The 22500-nt window shown below is 51.7% G+C and overlaps 1 protein-coding gene across 1 annotated transcript in view; it reads left to right on the top strand.

Annotated features, from left to right (window-relative positions):
• LOC139372403 (CUB and sushi domain-containing protein 2-like) overlaps positions 1 to 22500 on the top strand; it is a 773740-nt gene that overhangs the window by 652471 nt on the left and 98769 nt on the right. Inside the window, exons 49-51 of the mRNA XM_071112112.1 lie at positions 14321 to 14509; positions 16277 to 16423; positions 19868 to 20056. Of these exons, the coding sequence (XP_070968213.1) occupies positions 14321 to 14509; positions 16277 to 16423; positions 19868 to 20056 (525 nt within the window). The remainder of the gene's footprint in view (positions 1 to 14320; positions 14510 to 16276; positions 16424 to 19867; positions 20057 to 22500) is intronic.

Below are 22500 nucleotides of genomic sequence, written 5' to 3'. Positions count from 1 at the left end.
GTCTCTTCACTGTCTCTACTCCGTCTCTTCTCTTCTCCGTCTCGTCTCTATTCTCTTCTCTGTCTCTTCTCTTTCTCTGTCTCTTCTCCTTCTCTTCTCTGTCTCTTCTCTGTCTCTATCTCTTCTCTGTCTCTACTCCGTCTCTTCTCTTCTCCGTCTCTTCTCTGTCTTTGTCTCTTCACTGTCTCTACTCCGTCTCTTCTCTTCTCCGTCTTGTCTCTCTTCTCTTCTCCGTCTCTTCTCTGTCTCTGTCTCTTCACTGTCTCTACTCCGTCTCTTCTCTTCTCCGTCTCGTCTCTATTCTCTTCTCTGTCTCTATTCTGTCTCTGTCTCTTCTCTGTCTCTTCTCTGTTTCTCTTCTGTCTCTACTCCGTCTCTTCTCTTCTCTCTCTTCTCTGTCTCTCTTCTGTCTCTATTCTCTTCTCTGTCTCTTCTCTTCTCCGTCTCTTCTCTGTCTCATCTCTGTTTCTCTTCTGTCTCTACTCCATCTCTTCTCTTCTCTGTCTCTTCTCTGTCTATTGTCTGTCTCTCTTCTGTCTCTTCTCCGTCTCTTCTCTGTCTCTTCTCTGTTTCTCTTTTGTCTCTCTTCTCTGTCTCTCTTCTGTCTCTATTCTCTTCTCTGCCTCTTCTCTGTCTCTTCTCCGTCTCTTCTCTGTCTCTTCTCTGTCTCTCTTCTGTCTCTATTCTCTTCTCTGCCTCTTCTCTGTCTCTTCTCTGTCTCTTCTCTGCCTCTCTTCTGTCTCAATTCTCTTCTCTGTCTCTCTTCTGTCTCTGTATCTTCTCTGTCTCTCTTCTGTCTCTATTCTCTTCTCTGTCTCTGTCTCTTCTCTGTCTCTCTTCTGTCTCTATTCTCTTCTCTGTCTCTGTCTCTCTTCTGTCTCTATTCTATTCTCTGTCTCCGCCTCTTCTCTGTCTCTGTCTCTTCTCTGTTTCTCTTCTGTCTCTTCTCTGTCTCTTTCTCTTCTCCGTCTCTTCTCTGTCTCTGTCTCTGTCTCAATTATCTTCTCCGTCTCTTCTCTGTCTCCTTCTCGTCTCTGTCTCTCTTCTGTCTCAATTCTCTTCTCCGTCTCTTCTCTGTCTCTCTTCTGTCTCAATTCTCTTCTCCGTCTCTTCTCTGTCTCTTCTCCGTGTCTTCTCTGTCTCTTCTCTGTCTCTGTCTCTGTCTCTTCTCTGTCTCTTCTCTGTCTCTGTCTCTGTCTCTTCTCTGTCTCGTCTCTGTCTCTTCTCTTATCTTCTCTGTCTCTGTCTCTCTTCTGTCTATATTCTCTTCTCTGTCTCTGTCTCTCTTCTGTCTCGTCTCTTCTCCGTCTCTGTCTATTCTCTTCTCTGTCTCTTCTCTGTCTCTCTTCTGTCTCTCTTCTGTCTCTATTCTCTTCTCTGTCTCTCTTCTGTCTATATTCTCTTCTCTGTCTCTCTTCTGTCTATATTCTCTTCTCTGTCTCTGTCTCTCTTCTGTCTCTTCTCTTCACTGTCTCATATCATCAACTTAATGGCTCAGAGAGCCAGACGTGAGATGCTTGCAGTCTGAAAAGGTCAAACTAACCATATGTTTTATCCCTGTGTTGGAACAAACTGATCATTAGGTGATCTTTACTACAGGGATTAATAGACTGCTGTCTGTCACTCTGTAAAGAGGATAGCCACCATTTAGTTTAATGAACTGCTGTCTGGTAATTAGAGGAGTAGACACGTAGATTTGAACCTGTAGAATCTGATCATTTGACATTCAGGTTTGACAAATGTTCAGTTTACAGCCTCGTCATTCTAGGTATACTACATGTGTAACTAGAAAAGCATGAAGCACAAGTCTTCAGTGTACGATAAGGTACTACCTTTATATAGCCTGACGGATGACTTGTTTTCAGCATATTATGAAATGTGGAACAGACAGACTGCGTACAATATAGCTTAGCTTTTTCTCAGTTGGAACCAGACATATAGTCACTCACAGACAGACAGACAGACAGACAGACAGACAGACAGACAGACGTTAGGACTCAGGACCCCTGTCACATGATGTTAGGACTCAGGACCCCTGTCACATGATGTTAGGACTCAGGACCCCTGTCACATGATGTTAGGACTCAGGACCCCTGTCACATGATGTTAGGACTCAGGACCCCTGTCACATAATGTTAGGACTCAGGACCCCTGTCACATGATGTTAGGACTCAGGACCCCTGTCACATGATGTTAGGACTCAGGACCCCTGTCACATGATGTTAGGACTCAGGACCCCTGTCACATGATGTTAGGACTCAGGACCCCTGTCACATGATGTTAGGACTCAGGACCTTTTTATTTTTTTTAATTTTTTAATTTCACCTTTATTTAACCAGGTAGGCTAGTTGAGAACAAGTTCTCATTTGCAACTGCGACCTGGCCAAGATAAGGCATAGCAGTGTGAACAGACAACACAGAGTTACACATGGAGTAAACAATTAACAAGTCAATAACACAGTAGAAAAAAGGGGAGTCTATATATACATTGTGTGCAAAAGGCATGAGAAGGTAGGCAAATAATTACAATTATGCAGATTAACACTGGAGTGATAAATGATCAGATGGTTATGTAAAGGTAGAGATAGAGATATTGGTGTGCAAAAGAGCAGAAAAATAAATAAATAAAAACAGTATGGGGATGAGGTAGGTGAAAATGGGTGGGCTATTTACCAATAGACTATGTACAGCTGCAGCGATCGGTTAGCTGCTCAGATAGCAGATGTTTGAAGTTGGTGAGGGAGATAAAAGTCTCCAACTTCAGCGATTTTTGCAATTCGTTCCAATCACAGGCAGCAGAGAACTGGAACGAAAGGCGGCCAAATGAGGTGTTGGCTTTAGGGATGATCAGTGAGATACACCTGCTGGAGCGCGTGCTACGGATGGGTGTTGCCATCGTAACCAGTGAACTGAGATAAGGCGGAGCTTTACCTAGCATGGACTTGTAGATGACCTGGAGCCAGTGGGTCTGGCGATGAATATGTAGCGAGGGCCAGCCGACTAGAGCATACAAGTCGCAGTGGTGGGTGGTATAAGGTGCTTTAGTGACAAAACGGATGGCACTGTGATAAACTGCATCCAGTTTGCTGAGTAGAGTGTTGGAAGCAATTTTGTAGATGACATCGCCGAAGTCGAGGATCGGTAGGATAGTCAGTTTTACTAGGGTAAGTTTGGCGGCGTGAGTGAAGGAGGCTTTGTTGCGGAATAGAAAGCCGACTCTTGATTTGATTTTCGATTGGAGATGTTTGATATGGGTCTGGAAGGAGAGTTTAGAGTCTAGCCAGACACCTAGGTACTTATAGATGTCCACATATTCAAGGTCGGAACCATCCAGGGTGGTGATGCTGGTCAGGCGTGCGGGTGCAGGCAGCGAACGGTTGAAAAGCATGCATTTGGTTTTACTAGCGTTTAAGAGCAGTTGGAGGCCACGGAAGGAGTGCTGTATGGCATTGAAGCTCGTTTGGAGGTTAGATAGCACAGTGTCCAAGGACGGGCCGGAAGTATATAGAATGGTGTCGTCTGCGTAGAGGTGGATCAGGGAATCGCCCGCAGCATGAGAAACATCATTGATATATACAGAGAAAAGAGTCGGCCCGAGAATTGAACCCTGTGGCACCCCCATAGAGACTGCCAGAGGACCGGACAGCATGCCCTCCGATTTGACACACTGAACTCTGTCTGCAAAGTAATTGGTGAACCAGGCAAGGCAGTCATCCGAAAAACCGAGGCTACTGAGTCTGCCGATAAGAATACGGTGATTGACAGAGTCGAAAGCCTTGGCAAGGTCTATGAAGACGGCTGCACAGTACTGTCTTTTATCGATGGCGGTTATGATATCGTTTAGTACCTTGAGCGTGGCTGAGGTACACCCGTGACCGGCTCGGAAACCAGATTGCACAGCGGAGAAGGTACGGTGGGATTCAAGATGGTCAGTGATCTGTTTGTTGACTTGGCTTTCGAAGACCTTAGATAGGCAGGGCAGGATGGATATTGGTCTGTAACAGTTTGGGTCCAGGGTGTCGCCCCCTTTGAAGAGGGGGATGACTGCGGCAGCTTTCCAATCCTTGGGGATCTCAGACGATATGAAAGAGAGGTTGAACAGGCTGGTAATAGGGGTTGCGACAATGGCGGCGGATAGTTTCAGGAATAGAGGGTCCAGATTGTCAAGCCCAGCTGATTTGTACGGGTCCAGGTTTTGCAGCTCTTTCAGAACATCTGCTATCTGGATTTGGGTAAAGGAGAACCTGGAGAGGCTTGGGCGAGTAGCTGCGGGGGGGGGGGGAGCTGTTGGACGAGGTTGGAGTAGCCAGGTGGAAGGCATGGCCAGCCGTTGAGAAATGCTTGTTGAAGTTTTCGATAATCATGGATTTATCGGTGGTGACCGTGTTACCTAGCCTCAGTGCAGTGGGCAGCTGGGAGGAGGTGCTCTTGTTCTCCATGGACTTCACAGTGTCCCAGAACTTTTTGGAGTTGGAGCTACAGGATGCAAACTTCTGCCTGAAGAAGTTGGCTTTAGCTTTCCTGACTGACTGTGTGTATTGGTTCCTGACTTCCCTGAACAGTTGCATATCGCGGGGACTGTTCGATGTTAGTGCAGTCCGCCACAGGATGTTTTTGTGCTGGTCGAGGGCAGTCAGGTCTGGAGTGAACCAGGGGCTATATCTGTTCTTAGTTCTGCATTTTTTGAACGGAGCATGCTTATCTAAAATGGTGAGGAAGTTACTTTTAAAGAAAGACCAGGCATCCTCAACTGACGGGATGAGGTCAATGTCCTTCCAGGATACCCGGGCCAGGTCGATTAGAAAGGCCTGCTCACAGAAGTGTTTTAGGGAGCGTTTGACAGTGATGAGGGGTGGTCGTTTGACTGCGGCTCCATAGCGGATACAGGCAATGAGGCAGTGATCGCTGAGATCCTGGTTGAAGACAGCGGAGGTGTATTTGGAGGGCCAGTTGGTCAGGATGACGTCAATGAGGGTGCCCTTGTTTACAGAGTTAGGGTTGTACCTGGTGGGTTCCTTGATGATTTGAGTGAGATTGAGGGCATCTAGCTTAGATTGTAGGACTGCCGGGGTGTAGATTGTAGGTCTGCCACATGACGTTAGGACTCAGGACCCCTGTCACATAATGTTAGGACTCAGGACCCCTGTCACATGATGTTAGGACTCAGGACCCCTGTCACATGACGTTAGGACTCAGGACCCCTGTCACATGATGTTAGAACTCAGGACCTCTGTCACATGATGTTAGGACTCAGGACCCCTGTCACATGACGTTAGGACTCAGGACCCCTGTCACATAATGTTAGGACTCAGGACCCCTGTCACATGACGTTAGGACTCAGGACCCCTGTCACATGATGTTAGGACTCAGGACCCCTGTCACATGATGTTAGGACTCAGGACCCCTGTCACATGATGTTAGGACTCAGGACCCCTGTCACATGATGTTAGGACTCAGGACCCCTGTCACATGACGTTAGGACTCAGGACCCCTGTCACATGATGTTAGGACTCAGGACCCCTGTCACATGACAAACTACAAGGGTTTTGCTAAGGGTGAAAACAAGGGCTTACGTAAAGTTTGAAATTGTACATTGTTAATGAACAAGAGCCTTTAACAAGCAGTTAAGTGAGGACCTCTTCTGCAATCAGCTGGGTTCAACCTTTCCTGGACTTCAGAACTATCTATTTATTCATTATATTTATTATCTATTATCTATCTCTTCTCCAAAGCTTCTCCACCCATGAGACTCTCTTCCCTGGCCTCCTGTAGTCCATTCATCCATGAGACTCTCTTCCCTGGCCTCCCGTAGTCCATTCATCCATGAGACTCTCTTCCCTGGCCTCCTGTAGTCCATTCATCCATGAGACTCTCTTCCCTGGCCTCCTGTAGTCCATTCATCCATGAGACTCTCTTCCCTGGCCTCCTGTAGTCCATTCATCCATGAGACTCTCTTCCCTGGCCTCCCGTAGTCCATTCATCCATGAGACTCTCTTCCCTGGCCTCCTGTAGTCCATTCATCCATGAATGGAGGAGATCAGGAGAATTACTGTCTATTAACAGTAAGAATGAAAGAGAGGGAGGGAGGGAGGGAGTGAGGGAGGGAGGGAGGGAGGGAGGGAGGGAGATAGAGATAGGGAGGGAGGTAGGGAGGGAGGGAGGGAGGGAGGGAGGGAGGGAGGGAGGGAGGGAGGGAGGGAGGGAGGGAGGGAGGGAGGGAGGGAGGGAGACAGAGACAGAGAGAGACAGATATATATATATATATATATATATATAGAGAGAGAGAGAGAGAGAGAGAGAGAGAGGGAGAAGTAGAGATGTATACAGACAGCTCAAGAAGAATTGAAGGCAGCCAACAGATAATTCCTTGCTGTCTAAATCGGGGCTGAAAGGAAATGTCTGGGATAGAATTTATGGAATACCAATGATAGAGGGGAAAACAGAGACGGGAGGACACGCAGACACACAGGGTTCAGACACACAGAGTTCAGACACACAGGGTTCAGACACACAGGGTTCAGACACACAGGGTTCAGACACACAGGGTTCAGACACACAGGGTTCAGACACACGTGGCTCATGTTCAGATTTATCATTGGAGGTTTGTCCGTTGTAGCGTTTTGACAGAAGAAGGTCTGTGATTTGATAACACTACGTTACGATGTGGACCTCCTGACAACTTGGTATCACTACGTTACGATGTGGACCTCCTGACAACTTGGTATCACTACGTTACGATGTGGACCTCCTGACAACTTGGTATCACTACGTTACGATGTGGACCTCCTGACAACCTGGTTTCTGATGAGGGGGATGTAGCATTTCAATGTCGAGTTGTAGCATTTAGGTTTTGTATCACGTTGTTCAACAGCATTGGAAGCTGTATGAAGTTCTCAGCTATTTCCCTGGCCCTCTCCCTAACCCTTTCCCTGGCCCATACCCTGTCCCATCCCCTGGCCCTCTCCCTAACCCTTTTCCTGGCCCATCCCCTGGCCCTCTCCCTTACCCTTTCCCTGGCCAGTCCCCTGGCCCTCTCCCTAACCCTTTCCCTAACCCTTTCCCTGTCCCATCCCCTGGCCCTCTCCCTAACAATTTCCCTGGCCCATCCCCTGGCCCTCGCCCTGGCCCTCTCCCTGTCCCTTTCCCTGGCCCTCTCCGTGGCCCTTTCCCTGTCCCTCTCCCTGTCCCTCTCCCTAACCCTTTCCCTGGCCCATCCCCTGTCCCATCCCTTGGACTTTTCCCTGGCCCACCCCCTGGCCCATACCCTGTCCCATCCCCTGGCCCTCTCCCTAACCCTTTCCCTGGCCCATCCCCTGGCCCTCTCCCTAACCCTTTCCCTGGCCCGTCCCCTGGCCCTCTCCCTAACCCTTTCCCTAACCCTTTCCCTGGCCCATCCCCTGGCCCTCTCCCTAACCCTTTCCCTAACCCTTTCCCTGGCCCATCCCCTGGCCCTCTCCCTAACCCTTTCCCTGTCCCACCCCCTGGCCCTCTCCCTAACCCTTTCCCTGGCCCATCCCCTGGCCCTCTCCCTGGCCCTCTCCCTGTCCCTTTCCCTGAGCCTCTCCCTGTCCCTCTCCCTGTCCCTCTCCCTGGCCCTCTCCCTGGCCCTCTCCCTGGCACTCTCCCTCTCCCTGTCCCTCTCCCTGTCCCTCTCCCTCTCCCTAACCCTCTCCCCGTCCCTCTCCCTGTCCCTCTCCCTGTCCCTAACCCTCTCCCTGTCCCTCTCCCTCTCCCTAACCCTCTGCCTGTCCCTCTCCCTGGCCCTCTTCCTGGCCCTCTCCCTCTCCCTAACCCTCTCCCTGTCCCTCTCCCTCTCCCTGTCCCTCTCCCTGTCCCTCTCCCTGTCCCTCTCCCTGGCTCTCTCCCTGTCCCTCTCCCTGTCCCTCTCCCTGTCCCTCTCCCTGTCCCTCTCCCTAACCCTCTCCCTGTCCCTCTCCCTGTCCCTCTCCCTCTCCCTAACCCTCTCCCTGTCCCTCTCCCTAACCCTCTCCCTGTCCCTCTCCCTGTCCCTCTCCCTGTCCCTTTCCCTGTCTCTCTCCCTAACCCTCTCCCTGTCCCTCTCCCTGTCCCTCTCCCTGTCCCTCTCCCTGGTCCTCTCCCTGTCCCTCTCCCTGGCCCTTTCCCTGCCCCTTTCCCTGTCCCTGGCCCTGTCCCTTTCCCTGGCCCTCTCCCTGGCCCTCTCCCTGCCCCTCTCCCTCTCCCTAACCCTCTCCCTGTCCCTCTCCCTGTCCCTCTCCCTGTCCCTCTCCCTGTCCCTCTCCATGTCCCTTTCCCTGGCCCTCTCCCTGTCCCTCTCCCTGGCCCTCTCCCTCTCCCTAACCCTCTCCCTAACCCTCTCCCTGTCCCTCTCCCTGTCCCTCTCCCTGTCCCTGGCCCTCTCCCTGGCCCTCTCCCTGTCCCTCTCCCTGTCCCTCTCCCTGTCCCTCTCCCTGGCTCTCTCCCTGTCCCTCTCCCTGACCCTTTCCCTAACCCTCTCCCTGTCCCTCTCCCTGTCCCTAACCCTCTCCCTGTCCCTCTCCCTAACCCTCTCCCTGTCCCTCTCCCTAGCCCTCTCCCTGTCCCTCTCCCTCTCCCTTTCCCTAACCCTCTCCCTGTCCCTCTCCCTAACCCTCTCCCTGTCCCTCTCCCTGTCCCTCTCCCTAACCCTCTCCCTAACCCTCTCCCTGTCCCTCTCCCTGGCCCTCTCCCTGTCCCTCTCCCTGTCCCTCTCCCTGTCCCTTTCCCTGGCCCTCTCCCTGTCCCTCTCCCTGGCCCTCTCCCTCTCCCTAACCCTCTCCCTGTCCCTCTCCCTGTCCCTCTCACTGGCCCTCTCCCTGTCCCTCTCCCTGTCCCTTTCCCTGTCCCTCTCCCTGTCCCTCTCCCTGGCCCTCTCCCTGGCCCTCTCCCTGTCCCTCTCCCTAACCCTTTCCCTGGCCCTCTCCCTGCCCCTCTCCCTAACCCTCTCCCTGTCCCTCTCCCTAACCCTCTCCCTGTCCCTGTCCCTCTCCCTGTCCCTGTCCCTCTCCCTAACCCTCTCCCTGTCCCTCTCCCTGTCCCTCTCCCTAACCCTCTCCCTGTCCCTCTCCCTAACCCTATCCCCTGTCCCTCTCCCTGTCCCTCTCACTAACCCTCTCCCTAACCCTCTCCATGTCCCTCTCCCTGTCCCTCTCCCTAACCCTCTCCCTAACCCTCTCCCTGTCCCTCTCCCTGTCCCTCTCCCTGTCCCTGGCCCTCTCCCTGTCCCTCTCCCTGTCCCTCTCCCTGTCCCTCTCCCTGTCCCTCTCCCTGTCCCTGGCCCTGTCCCTCTCCCTAACCCTTTCCCTGGCCCTCTCCCTGCCCCTCTCCCTAACCCTCTCCCTGTCCCTCTCCCTAACCCTCTCCCTGTCCCTTTCCCTGTCCCTAACCCTCTCCCTGTCCCTCTCCCTGGCCCTCTCCCTCTCCCTAACCCTCTCCCTGTCCCTCTCCCTGTCCCTCTCACTGGCCCTCTCCCTGTCCCTCTCCCTGTCCCTTTCCCTGTCCCTCTCCCTGTCCCTCTCCCTGGCCCTCTCCCTGGCCCTCTCCCTGTCCCTCTCCCTAACCCTTTCCCTGGCCCTCTCCCTGCCCCTCTCCCTAACCCTCTCCCTGTCCCTCTCCCTAACCCTCTCCCTGTCCCTGTCCCTCTCCCTGTCCCTGTCCCTCTCCCTAACCCTCTCCCTGTCCCTCTCCCTGTCCCTCTCCCTAACCCTCTCCCTGTCCCTCTCCCTAACCCTATCCCCTGTCCCTCTCCCTGTCCCTCTCACTAACCCTCTCCCTAACCCTCTCCATGTCCCTCTCCCTGTCCCTCTCCCTAACCCTCTCCCTAACCCTCTCCCTGTCCCTCTCCCTGTCCCTCTCCCTGTCCCTGGCCCTCTCCCTGTCCCTCTCCCTGTCCCTCTCCCTGTCCCTCTCCCTGTCCCTGGCCCTGTCCCTCTCCCTAACCCTTTCCCTGGCCCTCTCCCTGCCCCTCTCCCTAACCCTCTCCCTGTCCCTCTCCCTAACCCTCTCCCTGTCCCTTTCCCTGTCCCTAACCCTCTCCCTGTCCCTCTCCCTAACCCTCTCCCTGTCCCTCTCCCTAACCCTCTCCCTAACCCTCTCCCTGTCCCTCTCCCTGTCCCTAACCCTCTCCCTGTCCCTCTCCCTGTCCCTCTCCCTAACCCTCTCCCTGTCCCTCTCTCTGTCCCTCTCCCTGTCCCTCTCCCTGTCCCTCTCCCTGGCCCTCTCCCTGGCCCTCTCCCTGTCCCTCTCCCTAACCCTTTCCCTGGCCCTCTTCCTGTCCCTCTCCCTGTCCCTAACCCTCTCCCTGTCCCTCTCCCTGTCCCTCTCCATAACCCTATCCCTGTCCCTCTCCCTAACCCTCTCCCTGTCCCTCTCCCTAACCCTTTCTCTGGCCCTCTCCCTGTCCCTCTCCCTAACCCTCTCCCTGTCCCTCTCACTGTCCCTCTCCCTAAACCTCTCCCTGTCCCTCTCCCTAACCCTCTCCCTGTCCCTCTCCCTAACCCTCTCCCTGTCCCTCTCCCTAACCCTTTCTCTGGCCCTCTCCCTGTCCCTCTCCCTAACCCTCTCCATAACCCTATCCCTGTCCCTCTCCCTAACCCTCTCCCTGTCCCTCTCCCTAACCCTTTCTCTGGCCCTCTCCCTGTACCTCTCCCTAACCCTCTCCCTGTCCCTCTCCCTAACCCTCTCCCTGTCCCTCTCCCTGTCCCTCTCCCTAACCCTCTCCCTGTCCCTCTCCCTGTCCCTCTCCCTAACCCTCTCCCTGTCCCTCTCCCTGTCCCTCTCCCTAACCCTCTCCCTGTCCCTCTCCCTGTCCCTCTCCCTAACCCTCTCCCTAACCCTCTCCCTAACCCTTTCTCTGGCCCTCTCCCTGTCCCTCTCCCTAACCCTCTCCCTAACCCTTTCTCTGGCCCTCTCCCTGTCCCTCTCCCTAACCCTCTCCCTGTCCCTCTCCCTGTCCCTCTCCCTAACCCTCTCCCTGTCCCTCTCCCTAACCCTCTCCCTGTCCCTCTCCCTGTCCCTCTCCCTAACCCTCTCCCTGTCCCTCTCCCTGTCCCTCTCCCTAACCCTCTCCCTAACCCTTTCTCTGGCCCTCTCCCTGTCCCTCTCCCTAACCCTCTCCCTAACCCTTTCTCTGGCCCTCTCCCTGTCCCTCTCCCTAACCCTCTCCCTGTCCCTCTCCCTGTCCCTCTCCCTAACCCTTTCTCTGGCCCTCTCCCTGTCCCTCTCCCTAACCCTCTCCATAACCCTATCCCTGTCCCTCTCCCTAACCCTCTCCCTGTCCCTCTCCCTAACCCTTTCTCTGGCCCTCTCCCTGTCCCTCTCCCTAACCCTCTCCCTGTCACTCTCCCTAACCCTCTCCCTGTCCCTCTCCCTGTCCCTCTCCCTAACCCTCTCCCTGTCCCTCTCCCTGTCCCTCTCCCTAACCCTCTCCCTGTCCCTCTCCCTGTCCCTCTCCCTAACCCTCTCCCTGTCCCTCTCCCTAACCCTCTCCCTGTCCCTCTCCCTAACCCTTTCTCTGGCCCTCTCCCTGTCCCTCTCCCTAACCCTCTCCCTGTCCCTCTCCCTGTCCCTCTCCCTAACCCTCTCCCTGTCCCTCTCCCTAACCCTCTCCCTGTCCCTGTCCCTCTCCCTGTCCCTGTCCCTCTCCCTAACCCTCTCCCTGTCCCTCTCCCTAACCCTTTCTCTGGCCCTCTCCCTGTCCCTCTCCCTAACCCTCTCCCTGTCCCTCTCCCTGTCCCTCTCCCTAACCCTCTCCCTGTCCCTCTCCCTAACCCTCTCCCTGTCCCTCTCCCTCACCCTCTCCCTGTCCCTCTCCCTGTCCCTCTCCCTAACCCTCTCCCTGTCCCTCTCCCTGTCCCTCTCCCTAACTCTCTCCCTGTCCCTCTCCCTGTCCCTCTCCCTATCTCCCTGTCCCTCTCCCTAACCCTCTCCCTAACCCTCTCCCTGTCCCTCTCCCTGTCCCTCTCCCTGTCCCTCTCCCTAACCCTCTCCCTGTCCCTCTCCCTGTCCCTCTCCCTGTCCCTCTCCCTAACCCTCTCCCTGTCCCTCTCCCTCTCCCTGTCCCTCTCCCTAACCCTCTCCCTGTCCCTGTCCCTCTCCGTGTCCCTCTCCCTGTCCCTCTCCCTCTCCCTGTCCCTCTCCCTAACCCTCTCCCTATCTCCCTGTCCCTCTCCCTAACCCTCTCCCTAACCCTCTCCCTGTCCCTCTCCCTGTCCCTCTCCCTGTCCCTCTCCCTAACCCTCTCCCTGTCCCTCTCCCTGTCCCTCTCCCTGTCCCTCTCCCTAACCCTCTCCCTGTCCCTGTCCCTCTCCCTGTCCCTCTCCCTAACCCTCTCCCTTCCCCCTCTCCCTCTCCCTGTCCCTCTCCCTAACCCTCTCCCTGTCCCTCTCCCTCTCCCTGTCCCTCTCCCTAACCCTCTCCCTGTCCCTGTCCCTCTCCCTGTCCCTCTCCCTAACCCTCTCCCTGTCCCTCTCCCTGTCCCTCTCCCTAACCCTCTCCCTGTCCCTCTCCCTCTCCCTGTCCCTCTCCCTGTCCCTGTCCCTCTCCCTGTCCCTCTCCCTAACCCTCTCCCTGTCCCTGTCCCTCTCCCTGTCCCTCTCCCTAACCCTCTCCCTGTCCCTCTCCCTCTCCCTGTCCCTCTCCCTAACCCTCTCCCTGTCCCTCTCCCTGTCCCTCTCCCTAACCCTCTCCCTGTCCCTCTCCCTCTCCCTGTCCCTCTCCCTAACCCTGTCCCTGTCCCTGTCCCTGTCCCTCTCCCTCTCCCTGTCCCTCTCCCTAACCCTCTCCCTGTCCCTCTCCCTAACCCTCTCCCTGTCCCTCTCCCTCTCCCTGTCCCTCTCCCTGTCCCTCTCCCTAACCCTCTCCCTGTCCCTCTCCCTGTCCCTCTCCCTAACCCTCTCCCTAACCCTCTCCCTCTCCCTAACCCTCTCCCTGTCCCTCTCCCTAACCCTCTCCCTGTCCCTCTCCCTGTCCCTCTCCCTAACCCTCTCCCTAACCCTCTCCCTCTCCCTAACCCTCTCCCTGTCCCTCTCCCTTTCCCTCTCCCTAACCCTCTCCCTAACCCTCTCCCTGTCCCTCTCCCTCTCCCTGTCCCTCTCCCTGTCCCTCTCCCTAACCCTCTCCCTAACCCTCTCCCTCTCCCTCTCCCTGTCCCTCTCCCTGTCCCTCTCCCTAACCCTCTCCCTCTCCCTGTCCCTCTCCCTAACCCTCTCCCTCTCCCTGTCCCTCTCCCTAACCCTCTCCCTCTCCCTGTCCCTGTCCCTCTCCCTGTCCCTGTCCCTGTCCCTGTCCCTGTCCCTGTCCCTCTCCCTAACCCTCTCCCTCTCCCTGTCCCTGTCCCTCTCCCTGTCCCTGTCCCTGTCCCTCTCCCTGTCCCTGTCCCTTTTTCTCTATGGCTTTGTGATTACTGCTCTGGTGTTTCATTACTATTAATTGTCCAGTTCTTGAGATTCTACCTGGACTTGACTGTTACCAAGGTTACTGAGATTCTACCTGGACTTGACTGTTACCAAGGTTACTGAGATTCTACCTGGACTTGACTGTTACCAAGGTTACTGAGATTCTACCTGGACTTGACTGTTACCAAGGTTACTGAGATTCTACCTGGACTTGACTGGTACCAAGGTTACTGAGATTCTACCTGGACTTGACTGTTACCAAGGTTACTGAGATTCTACCTGGACTTGACTGTTACCAAGGTTACTGAGGATTCTACCTGGACTTGACTGTTACCAAGGTTACTGAGATTCTACCTGGACTTGACTGTTACCAAGGTTACTGAGGATTCAACCTGGACTTGACTGTTACCAAGGTTACTGAGGATTCAACCTGGACTTGACTGTTATCAAGGTTTTTTAAGGATTCTGGCCACATGAGTCCCTCAAGATAAGATGACCTTCTGAAAGGACAAAATAGCCTGTTGACGGACTGTCGCTCTGTCTCCCCTCACAGTGATGTGTCCTGTAAACGAGGTCTTAACAGCCCCTCTGTCTCTCCTCACAGTGACGTGTCCCGTGATCGAGGTCCTAACAGCCCCTGTCTCTCCTCACAGTGACGTGTCCCGTGAACGAGGTCCTAACAGCCTCCACGGGCGTCATCATGAGCCAGTCCCCCGGTCCTAAGAGCCTCTGTCTCTCCTCACAGTGACGTGTCCCATGAACGAGGTCCTAACAGCCTCCACGGGCGTCATCATGAGCCAGTCCCCCGGTCCTAAGAGCCTCTGTCTCTCCTCACAGTGACGTGTCCCATGAACGAGGTCCTAACAGCCTCCACGGGCGTCATCATGAGCCAGTCCCCCGGTCCTAACAGCCTCTGTCTCTCCTCACAGTGACGTGTCCCATGAACGAGGTCCTAACAGCCTCCACGGGCGTCATCATGAGCCAGTCCCCCGGTACTGGCTTCCCCCACTTTGAGTCCTGTTCGTGGGTGGTCAAGGTAGAGCCGGGCTACAACATCACGTTCACTATACAATACTTCCAGACCAGCCGGCAGTTTGACCAACTGGAGATCTTTGACGGTGAGCATATCTTCCTTTTTTTATGTTTTAATGATGTTTTAATGTTGTTTTAATGTTGTTTTAATGCTTTAATGTTGTTTTAATTGTTGTTTTACAACAGGAGCACTGTAGTCCAGAACAGGAGCACTATAATCCAGAACAGGAGCACTATAATCCAGAACAGGAGCACTTTAGTCCAGAACAGGAGCACTATAATCCAGAACAGGAGCACTGTAGTCCACAACAAGAGCACTATAATCCAGAACAGGAGCACTGTAGTCCAGAGCAGGAGCACTGTAGTCCAGAACAGGAGCACTATAATCCAGAACAGGAGCACTGTAATCCAGAACAGGAGCATTATAATCCAGAAGAGGAGCATTATAATCCAGAACAGGAGCACTATAATCCAGAACAGGAGCACTATTATCCAGAACAGGAGCATTATAATCCAGAAGAGGAGCATTATAATCCAGAACAGGAGCACTATAATCCAGAACAGGAGCACTATAATCCAGAACAGGAGCACTATAATCCAGAACAGGAGCATTGTAATCCAGAACAGGAGCACTATAATCCAGAACAGGAGCACTATAATCCAGAACAGGAGCATTATAATCCAGAACAGGAGCACTATAATCCAGAACAGGAGCACTGTAGTCCAGAACAGGAGTAGACCTCTGGAAAGACTGTATGGTATTCCAGTATGCTTTGTGGTCGGGCTCTACACACCACCAACCTCTCTAAAAACCCTGTATCTATTCTGTCTTGTTGCTGCATCAGTATTCAGGCTCAGTCTGCGTACTCGAATGATGCTGATTAGGGCCTTTACAACACAGGTCTGGAGTGAGGATGACGAAGGTCCTAGTACACTCAGGGAGGAACTCGTTTAGGGGCCTAGAAAATAATCAATGTGATTTTGAGAGCTAAAAATAAACGTGTCACGTTCTCAGAGACGATTGCGTCTCCCCCGTCCTGTCCTGACATTACGTCCCTCACGGGCAAAACCCCGGGAACGTCCGCGTTCGCTTTTCGACGGAGCACTGCCTCTCCTGTGTATATTTGCATGTCATTAGGAAGGAGTGGGGGGGGGTCTCGTGCTGTGAAAAGATGGTGCCTTCGCACACAAGAATCGCTGATTACCCCTTTTTATCTTCCAACGAGCAGAGCGAGAACAGACGGATCAGCCCTCGTGCCAAACACTGTGACTCGTTGGATGGGAATCTGTTTCTCAGTTCCCAGCTGAGGCAGAGTTTATCTCTGCCAGGGCAGCATGGGACCAAACAGACTAGTACTTTGGCAAAGCATAAAAAGAAAGAGCTTCTATTGATTTAGGAATTGAAAGCTCCTGTTAACATTACTAGAACTAGCGTGTGTAGCCATGAAGCAACATGCTAAACACCTCAAGACGATATCACGACCGATCATGTCTCAACAGGGACTGTCTCTATTCAGCATGAAGGAACTCAAAATGTAGTCACACCATAAATGTTTTTGAGATGTTATTTAAAGCCTGGGTTGTTGGAGGTTCATTATGAGAAACAGATCTAGTCCATAATTCTCTCAATCTTTCTGACCAGCATATCTCTCTCTCTCTCTCTCTCTCTCTCTCTGTCTCTCTCTCTCTCTCTCTCTCTCTCTCTCTCTCTCTCTCTCTCTCTCTCTCTCTCTCTCTCTCTCTCTCTCTCTCTCTCTCTCTCTCTCTCTCTCTCTCTCTCTCTCTCTCTCTCTCTCTCTCTCTCTCTCTCTCTCTCTCTCTCTCTCTCTCTCTATCTCTCTCCCTCTGTACAGGTCCGTCCAGACAGAGTCCTCTCCTGGTCACTCTGAGTGGAAACTACTCCTCTCCTCTCAGCATCACCAGCTCTAACAACAAGGTCTACCTCCACTGGTCCTTCGACCACACCACCAGCCACAAAGGCTTCCGCATACGATACTCAGGTGAGTCCAGGAGGGGTTTGGGTGTGGGGTTGTCGCTTCGTGTTTCTCTGTGTGTGTGTGTGTGTGTGTGTGTGTGTGTGTGTGTGTGTGTGTGTGTGAGGATTGTGTGTGTGTGTGTGTGAGGATTGTGTGTGTGTGTGAGGATTGTGTGTGTGTGTGTGTGTGTGTGTGTGTGTGTGTGTGTGTGTGTGTGTGTGTGTGTGTGTGTGTGTGTGTGTGTGAAGATTGTGTGTGTGTGTGTGTGAGGATTGTGTGTGTGTGTGTGTGTGTGTGTGTGTGTGTGTGTGTGTGTGTGTGTGAGGATTGTGTGTGTGTGTGTGTGAGGATTGTGTGTGTGTGTGTGTGTGAGGATTGTGTGTGTGTGTGTGTGTCGAACAGGCTTATGTAACTCTGAGGTAACATCTGGTAGATGTAAAACAATGTTTGAAGTGTCTATACAAACAGACTGACAACTGCAACATGTTTTTCCCATTGATACAACAAACTCATATCTGGGAAATAAGGAAATTATTTATTTGTCTTGTTATTCTGTTATTTCCCCTCCTGTGATGAAGGAGGTGTTGATATGCATCACTGTATCAATATTTAAAACTTATCAATATTGACTAATCACCTCCACTCTCCCTGCCTCTCTCACTCCCCAATCCCTCTATCTTTCCTACTCTCCCTCCCTCCCTCTCTCCCTTCTTCCCTCTCTCACTCCCCAATCCCTCTATCATGGCAATCCTATTTGTCTCTTTCCCACTCTCCCTTCCTCCTTCTCTCCCTTACTCCCTCTCTCCCCCTTCTCCCTCTCTCCCTTCTTCCTCCTCTCCCTTCTTCCCTCTCTCCCTTCTTCCCTCTCTCCCTTCCTCCCTCTCTCCCTCTCTCCCCCTCTCCCTTCCTCCCTCTCTCCCTCTCTCCCCCTCTCCCTCTCTCCCTTCTTCCCTCTCTCCCTTCCTCCCCTCTCCCTCTCTCCCTTCCTCCCTTCCTCCCTCTCTCCCTTCTTCCCTCTCTCCCTCTCTCCCTTCTTCCCTCTCTCCCTTCTTCCCCTCTCCCTCTCTCCCTTCCACCCTCTCTCCCTCTCTCCCCCTCTCCCTCTCTCCCTTCCTCCCTCTCTCCCTTCTTCCCTCTCTCCCTTCTTCCCCTCTCCCACTCTCCCTTCCTCCCTCTCTCACCAGAGTTTCTCTCCCTCTCTACCTTCCTCCCTCTCCCCCTCTCCCCCGCTCTCCCTTCCTCCCTCTCTCTCCCTGGCCGGATGTTCTTCTGTCATTCCCCCCCCCCCCCCCTGTTTTTCATGATGGATTTAGTATAGTGGGATAAGTGACATACTGGTGGTATGTTCCAGATGGCAGACTTTTCCCTACATAGAGCACTTTATTTTTACCAGAGCCCAATCAAAGGTATTGCACTATGTAGGGGATAGAGTGTGGTTTGGAACGGAGCCTGGGTTAGTGTCAGACAGCAGCTCACAGGTTGATTGCTTCGTGGAGATGGAGTCCCATGCTGTAAAGAAATACCTCAGTGGGACTCAGACAGATGGTGGGAGCAGATTCTACGTTTTCTACTGTTTTCTTTATCAATCCATCTTTTACCTCCTTGGCCTTTCCTTCCATCACACCTGCTCCCCCTTCTTCTTTCCTTGATCTCTCTTTGTGCCTTCTCTCCCATGACCCCTATCTCTCTCTCTCTCTCTCTCTCTCTCTCTCTCTCTCTCTCTCTCTCTCTCTGTCTCTGTCTCTCTCTGTCTCTCTCTCTTTCTCTCTCTCTCTCTCTCTCTCTCTCTCTCTCTCTGTCTCTCTCTCTCTCTCTCTCTCTGTCACTCTCTGTCTCTCTCTGTCTCTCTCTCTCTCTCTCTCTCTCTCTCTCTCTCTGTCTCTCTCTCTCTGTCTCTCTCTTTCTCTCTCTCTGTCTCTCTCTGTCTCTCTCTCTCTCTCTCTCTCTCTGTCTCTCTCTCTCTGTCTCTCTCTCTCTCTCTCTCTCTCTCTCTCTCTCTCTCTCTCTCTCTCTCTCTCTCTCTCTCTCTCTCTCTCTCTCTCTCTCTCTCTCTCTCTCTCTCTCTGTCTCTCTCTGTCTCTCTCTCTCTCTCTCTCTCTCTCTCTCTCTCTCTGTCTCTCTCTCTCTGTCTCTCTCTCTCTCTCTCTCTGTCTCTCTCTGTCTCTCTCTCTGTCTCTCTCTCTCTCTCTCTCTCTCTCTCTCTCTCTCTCTCTCTCTCTCTCTCTCTCTCTCTCTCTGTCTCTCTCTGTCTCTCTCTGTCTCTCTCTCTCTCTCTCTCTCTCTCTCTCTGTCTCTCTCTCTCTGTCTCTCTCTCTCTCTCTCTCTGTCTCTCTCTGTCTCTCTCTCTGTCTCTCTCTCTCTCTCTCTCTCTCTGCTCTCTCTCTCTCTCTCTCTCTCTCTCTCTCTCTCTCTCTCTCTCTCTCTCTCTCTCTCTCTGTCTCTCTCTGTCTCTCTCTCTCTCTCTCTCTCTCTCTGTCTCTCTCTCTCTCTCTCTCTCTCTCTGTCTCTCTCTCTCTCTCTCTCTCTCTCTCTCTCTCTCTCTCTCTCTCTCTCTCTCTCTCTCTCTCTCTCTCTCTCTCTCTCTCTGTCTCTCTCTCTCTCTCTCTCTCTCTCTCTCTCTCTCTCTCTCTCTCTCTCTCTCTCTCTCTCTCTCTCTCTCTGTCTCTCTCTGTCTCTCTCTCTGTCTCTCTCTCTCTCTCTCTCTCTCTCTCTCTCTCTCTGTCTCTCTCTCTCTCTCTCTCTGTCTCTCTGTCTCTCTCTCTGTCTCTCTCTCTCTCTCTCTCTCTCTGTCTCTCTCTCTCTCTCTCTCTCTCTCTCTCTCTCTCTCTCTCTCTCTCTCTCTCTCTCTCTCTCTCTCTCTCTCTCTCTCTCTCTGTCTCTCTCTCTGTCTCTCTCTCTCTCTCTCTCTCTCTCTCTCTGTCTCTCTCTCTCTCTCTCTCTCTCTCTCTCTCTGTCTCTCTCTCTCTCTCTCTCTCTCTCTCTCTCTCTCTCTCTCTCTCTCTCTCTCTCTCTCTCTCTCTCTCTCTCTGTCTCTCTCTGTCTCTCTCTCTCTCTCTCTCTCTCTCTCTCTCTCTCTCTGTCTCTCTCTCTCTCTCTCTCTCTCTCTCTCTCTCTCTCTCTCTGTCTCTCTCTCTGTCTCTCTCTCTCTCTCTCTCTATCTCTCTCTCTCTCTGTATCTCTCTCTCTCTGTCTCTGTCTCTCTCTCTCTCTCTCTCTCTCTCTGTCTCTCTCTCTCTGTCTCTCTCTCTCTCTCTCTCTGTCTCTCTCTGTCTCTCTCTCTGTCTCTCTCTCTCTCTCTCTCTCTCTCTCTCTCTCTCTCTCTCTCTGTCTCTCTATCTCTCTCTCTCTCTGTCTCTCTCTCTCTCTCTCTCTCTGCTTGTTTTTCCTCATTTTCTTTTTTTTGTCCTTTGTGATTTTCAAACTTTTATTTTTTATTATTAAATGCGGTTGTTGTTTGTTTATTCACAGCGTCATACTGCAGCTCCCCTAGCAACCCTCTCAATGGAACAGTCCACAGTCAGACAGGCACCAAGCTAGGCAGTACCCTGCGCTTCAGCTGTGACCAGGGCTTTCGTCTGATTGGCCAGAGCAGTGCCACCTGCACCCGCACCAACCAGGGGATCTACACATGGAACGCACCTGTACCCCTCTGCCAAGGTAAGGACATGGAGCACACCTGTACCCCTCTGCCAAGGTAAGGACATGGAGAATACCTGTACCCCTCTGCCAAGGTAAGGACATGGAGAATACCTGTACCCCTCTGCCAAGGTAAGGACATGGAGAATACCTGTACCCCTCTGCCAAGGTAAGGACATGGAGAATACCTGTACCCCTCTGCCAAGGTAAGGACATGGAGAATACCTGTACCCCTCTGCCAAGGTAAGGACATGGAGAATACCTGTACCCCTCTGCCAAGGTAAGGACATGGAGCACACCTGTACCCCTCTGCCAAGGTAAGGACATGGAGAATACCTGTACCCCTCTGCCAAGGTAAGGACATGGAGAATACCTGTACCCCTCTGCCAAGGTAAGGACATGGAGAATACCTGTACCCCTCTGCCAAGGTAAGGACATGGAGAATACCTGTACCCCTCTGCCAAGGTAAGGACATGGAGCACACCTGTACCCCTCTGCCAAGGTAAGGACATGGAGAATACCTGTACCCCTCTGCCAAGGTAAGGACATGGAGCACACCTCTACCCCTCTGAAAACATCTATCTATTTACCATTATTTTCTGGTGTCTTTTGATGGAAGTGAATTCCAAAAGTCATGGTCTCCTTTAGGGCTTCAGTACAAGTGTTCACTTCTCCCTGCGCACTTAATTAGCCCAAATTGGTTGAAATCAGTGGCTGAATGGAAACCAGCCACTTTAATACAGCTGAAAGGGCTTTACATTGAAAGTGAGAAGGTTTAATGATTCTACAGTGGTCTTTGTATTGATCTATTCAGATATTGATTGCCTTCTGGTACGTTTTCAAAAATCTCTAATTCTGTTGTTTAGAAATGCTCATGTGAAGGCTTCTCGTGTATTGATTATGCCCTATTGTAAACAGGAAGTTAGTTGTTGACCGTGACTTAACTGAAGAGTGCAAGTTAAAAAATGATGTTGTCACAGTCAAGTTACATTTGTTATTTCACCAAATGAATAGCCTGGAAATGATATATTGACTGACTGACGTTTTGAGAAGTGACATAATCTGAAGACTTGAGGGTCAATTATTGACGTGAAAAACACGATGATTATTATCTATGAAAAGTTAATGGAATTTTATTTTAAGGCTCAATTCTGAAAAGTAGTTCAGTCGTTGATAGAAGATATTGATTGTTTGATAGAAGATATTGATTGTTTGATAGAAGATATTGATTGTTTGATAGAAGATATTGATTGTTTGATAGAAGATATTAATTTTTTTGATAGAAGATATTGATTGTTTGATAGAAGATATTGATTGTTTGATAGAAGATATTGATTTTTTGATAGAAGATATTGATTGTTTGATAGAAGATATTGATTGTTTGATAGAAGATATTGATTGTTTAATGGAAGATATTGATTGTTTGATAGAAGATAATGATTGTTTGATAGAAGATATTGATTGTTTGATAGAAGATATTGATTGTTTGATAGAAGATATTGATTGTTTGATAGAAGATATTGATAGTTTGATAGAAGACATACAAATTATTTAAGACACCAGGAAGTCATGTAGACATGACAACCTTTGAAATCCCAGCTACTCTTAAAGCCACTCTATGCAGCAATCTATTAAACAACCCATTGTAAAACCACAGACAATTTCCTATAAACGCATGCCTTTTCTCAGAAGCAAAACGAAGGTATTCAATCGCCTCACAGCCCTACTCAGGCGACCAGTTGCTGCGATGCTGTATCAACAACAGCAGTGCAGGTGGAAACTGGTAACAGCAGGGCGGCCATTGTGTGCTTCTAAAGTCAACTGCAGGTGTAATCTGTAGCTCTCTAGTGACAGGGTTCTGCGTCGCAAAGGTTGCCCTATTCCCTAAGTAGTGGACTACGTTGGACCAGTGCTCTGGTAGGGAAAAGGGTATCCTTCTGAGACACATACAAGTAATGTTTAAATGTTTACCCGAGCGCAGACAGGGGGGGGGGGGGGGGACAAGCTTATTTTTACTCCATGATAATGCCGGTCAGGGTGTGAGAGAAGCTCTATGCATACAGAGATGATTACTCTAAAGCATTCTGGGTAGTTTTATGCTATGGGCTTTGTCACTGACGGTGCTTTGTCTGAGGGTAAAATAAACACTTATTCCATCTTGGCTGAATCCATTCCCAACCCTACCTCTGTTTTCAATTTTGTAATGTTGTTTTAACATTGCCAAAGCAAGTGAGGTAGATAATATATAAAGTGAATATATAAAGTGAAATAAACAATAAAAATCTTTCTCTCTCTGTTTTCTCTCTCTCTCTGTCTCTCTCTCTCTGTCTCTCTCTCTCTCTCTCTCTCTCTCTGTCTCTCTCTGTCTCTGTCTCTCTCTGTCTCTCTCTGTCTCTCTCTCTCTCTCTCTCTCTCTCTCTCTCTCTGTCTCTCTCTCTCTGTCTCTCTCTCTCTCTCTCTCTCTC

Source organism: Oncorhynchus clarkii, chromosome 18, assembly GCF_045791955.1.
Source record: "Oncorhynchus clarkii lewisi isolate Uvic-CL-2024 chromosome 18, UVic_Ocla_1.0, whole genome shotgun sequence".
Lineage (NCBI taxonomy): Eukaryota > Metazoa > Chordata > Actinopteri > Salmoniformes > Salmonidae > Oncorhynchus > Oncorhynchus clarkii.
This window is presented reverse-complemented; position numbering and strand designations above follow the sequence as displayed.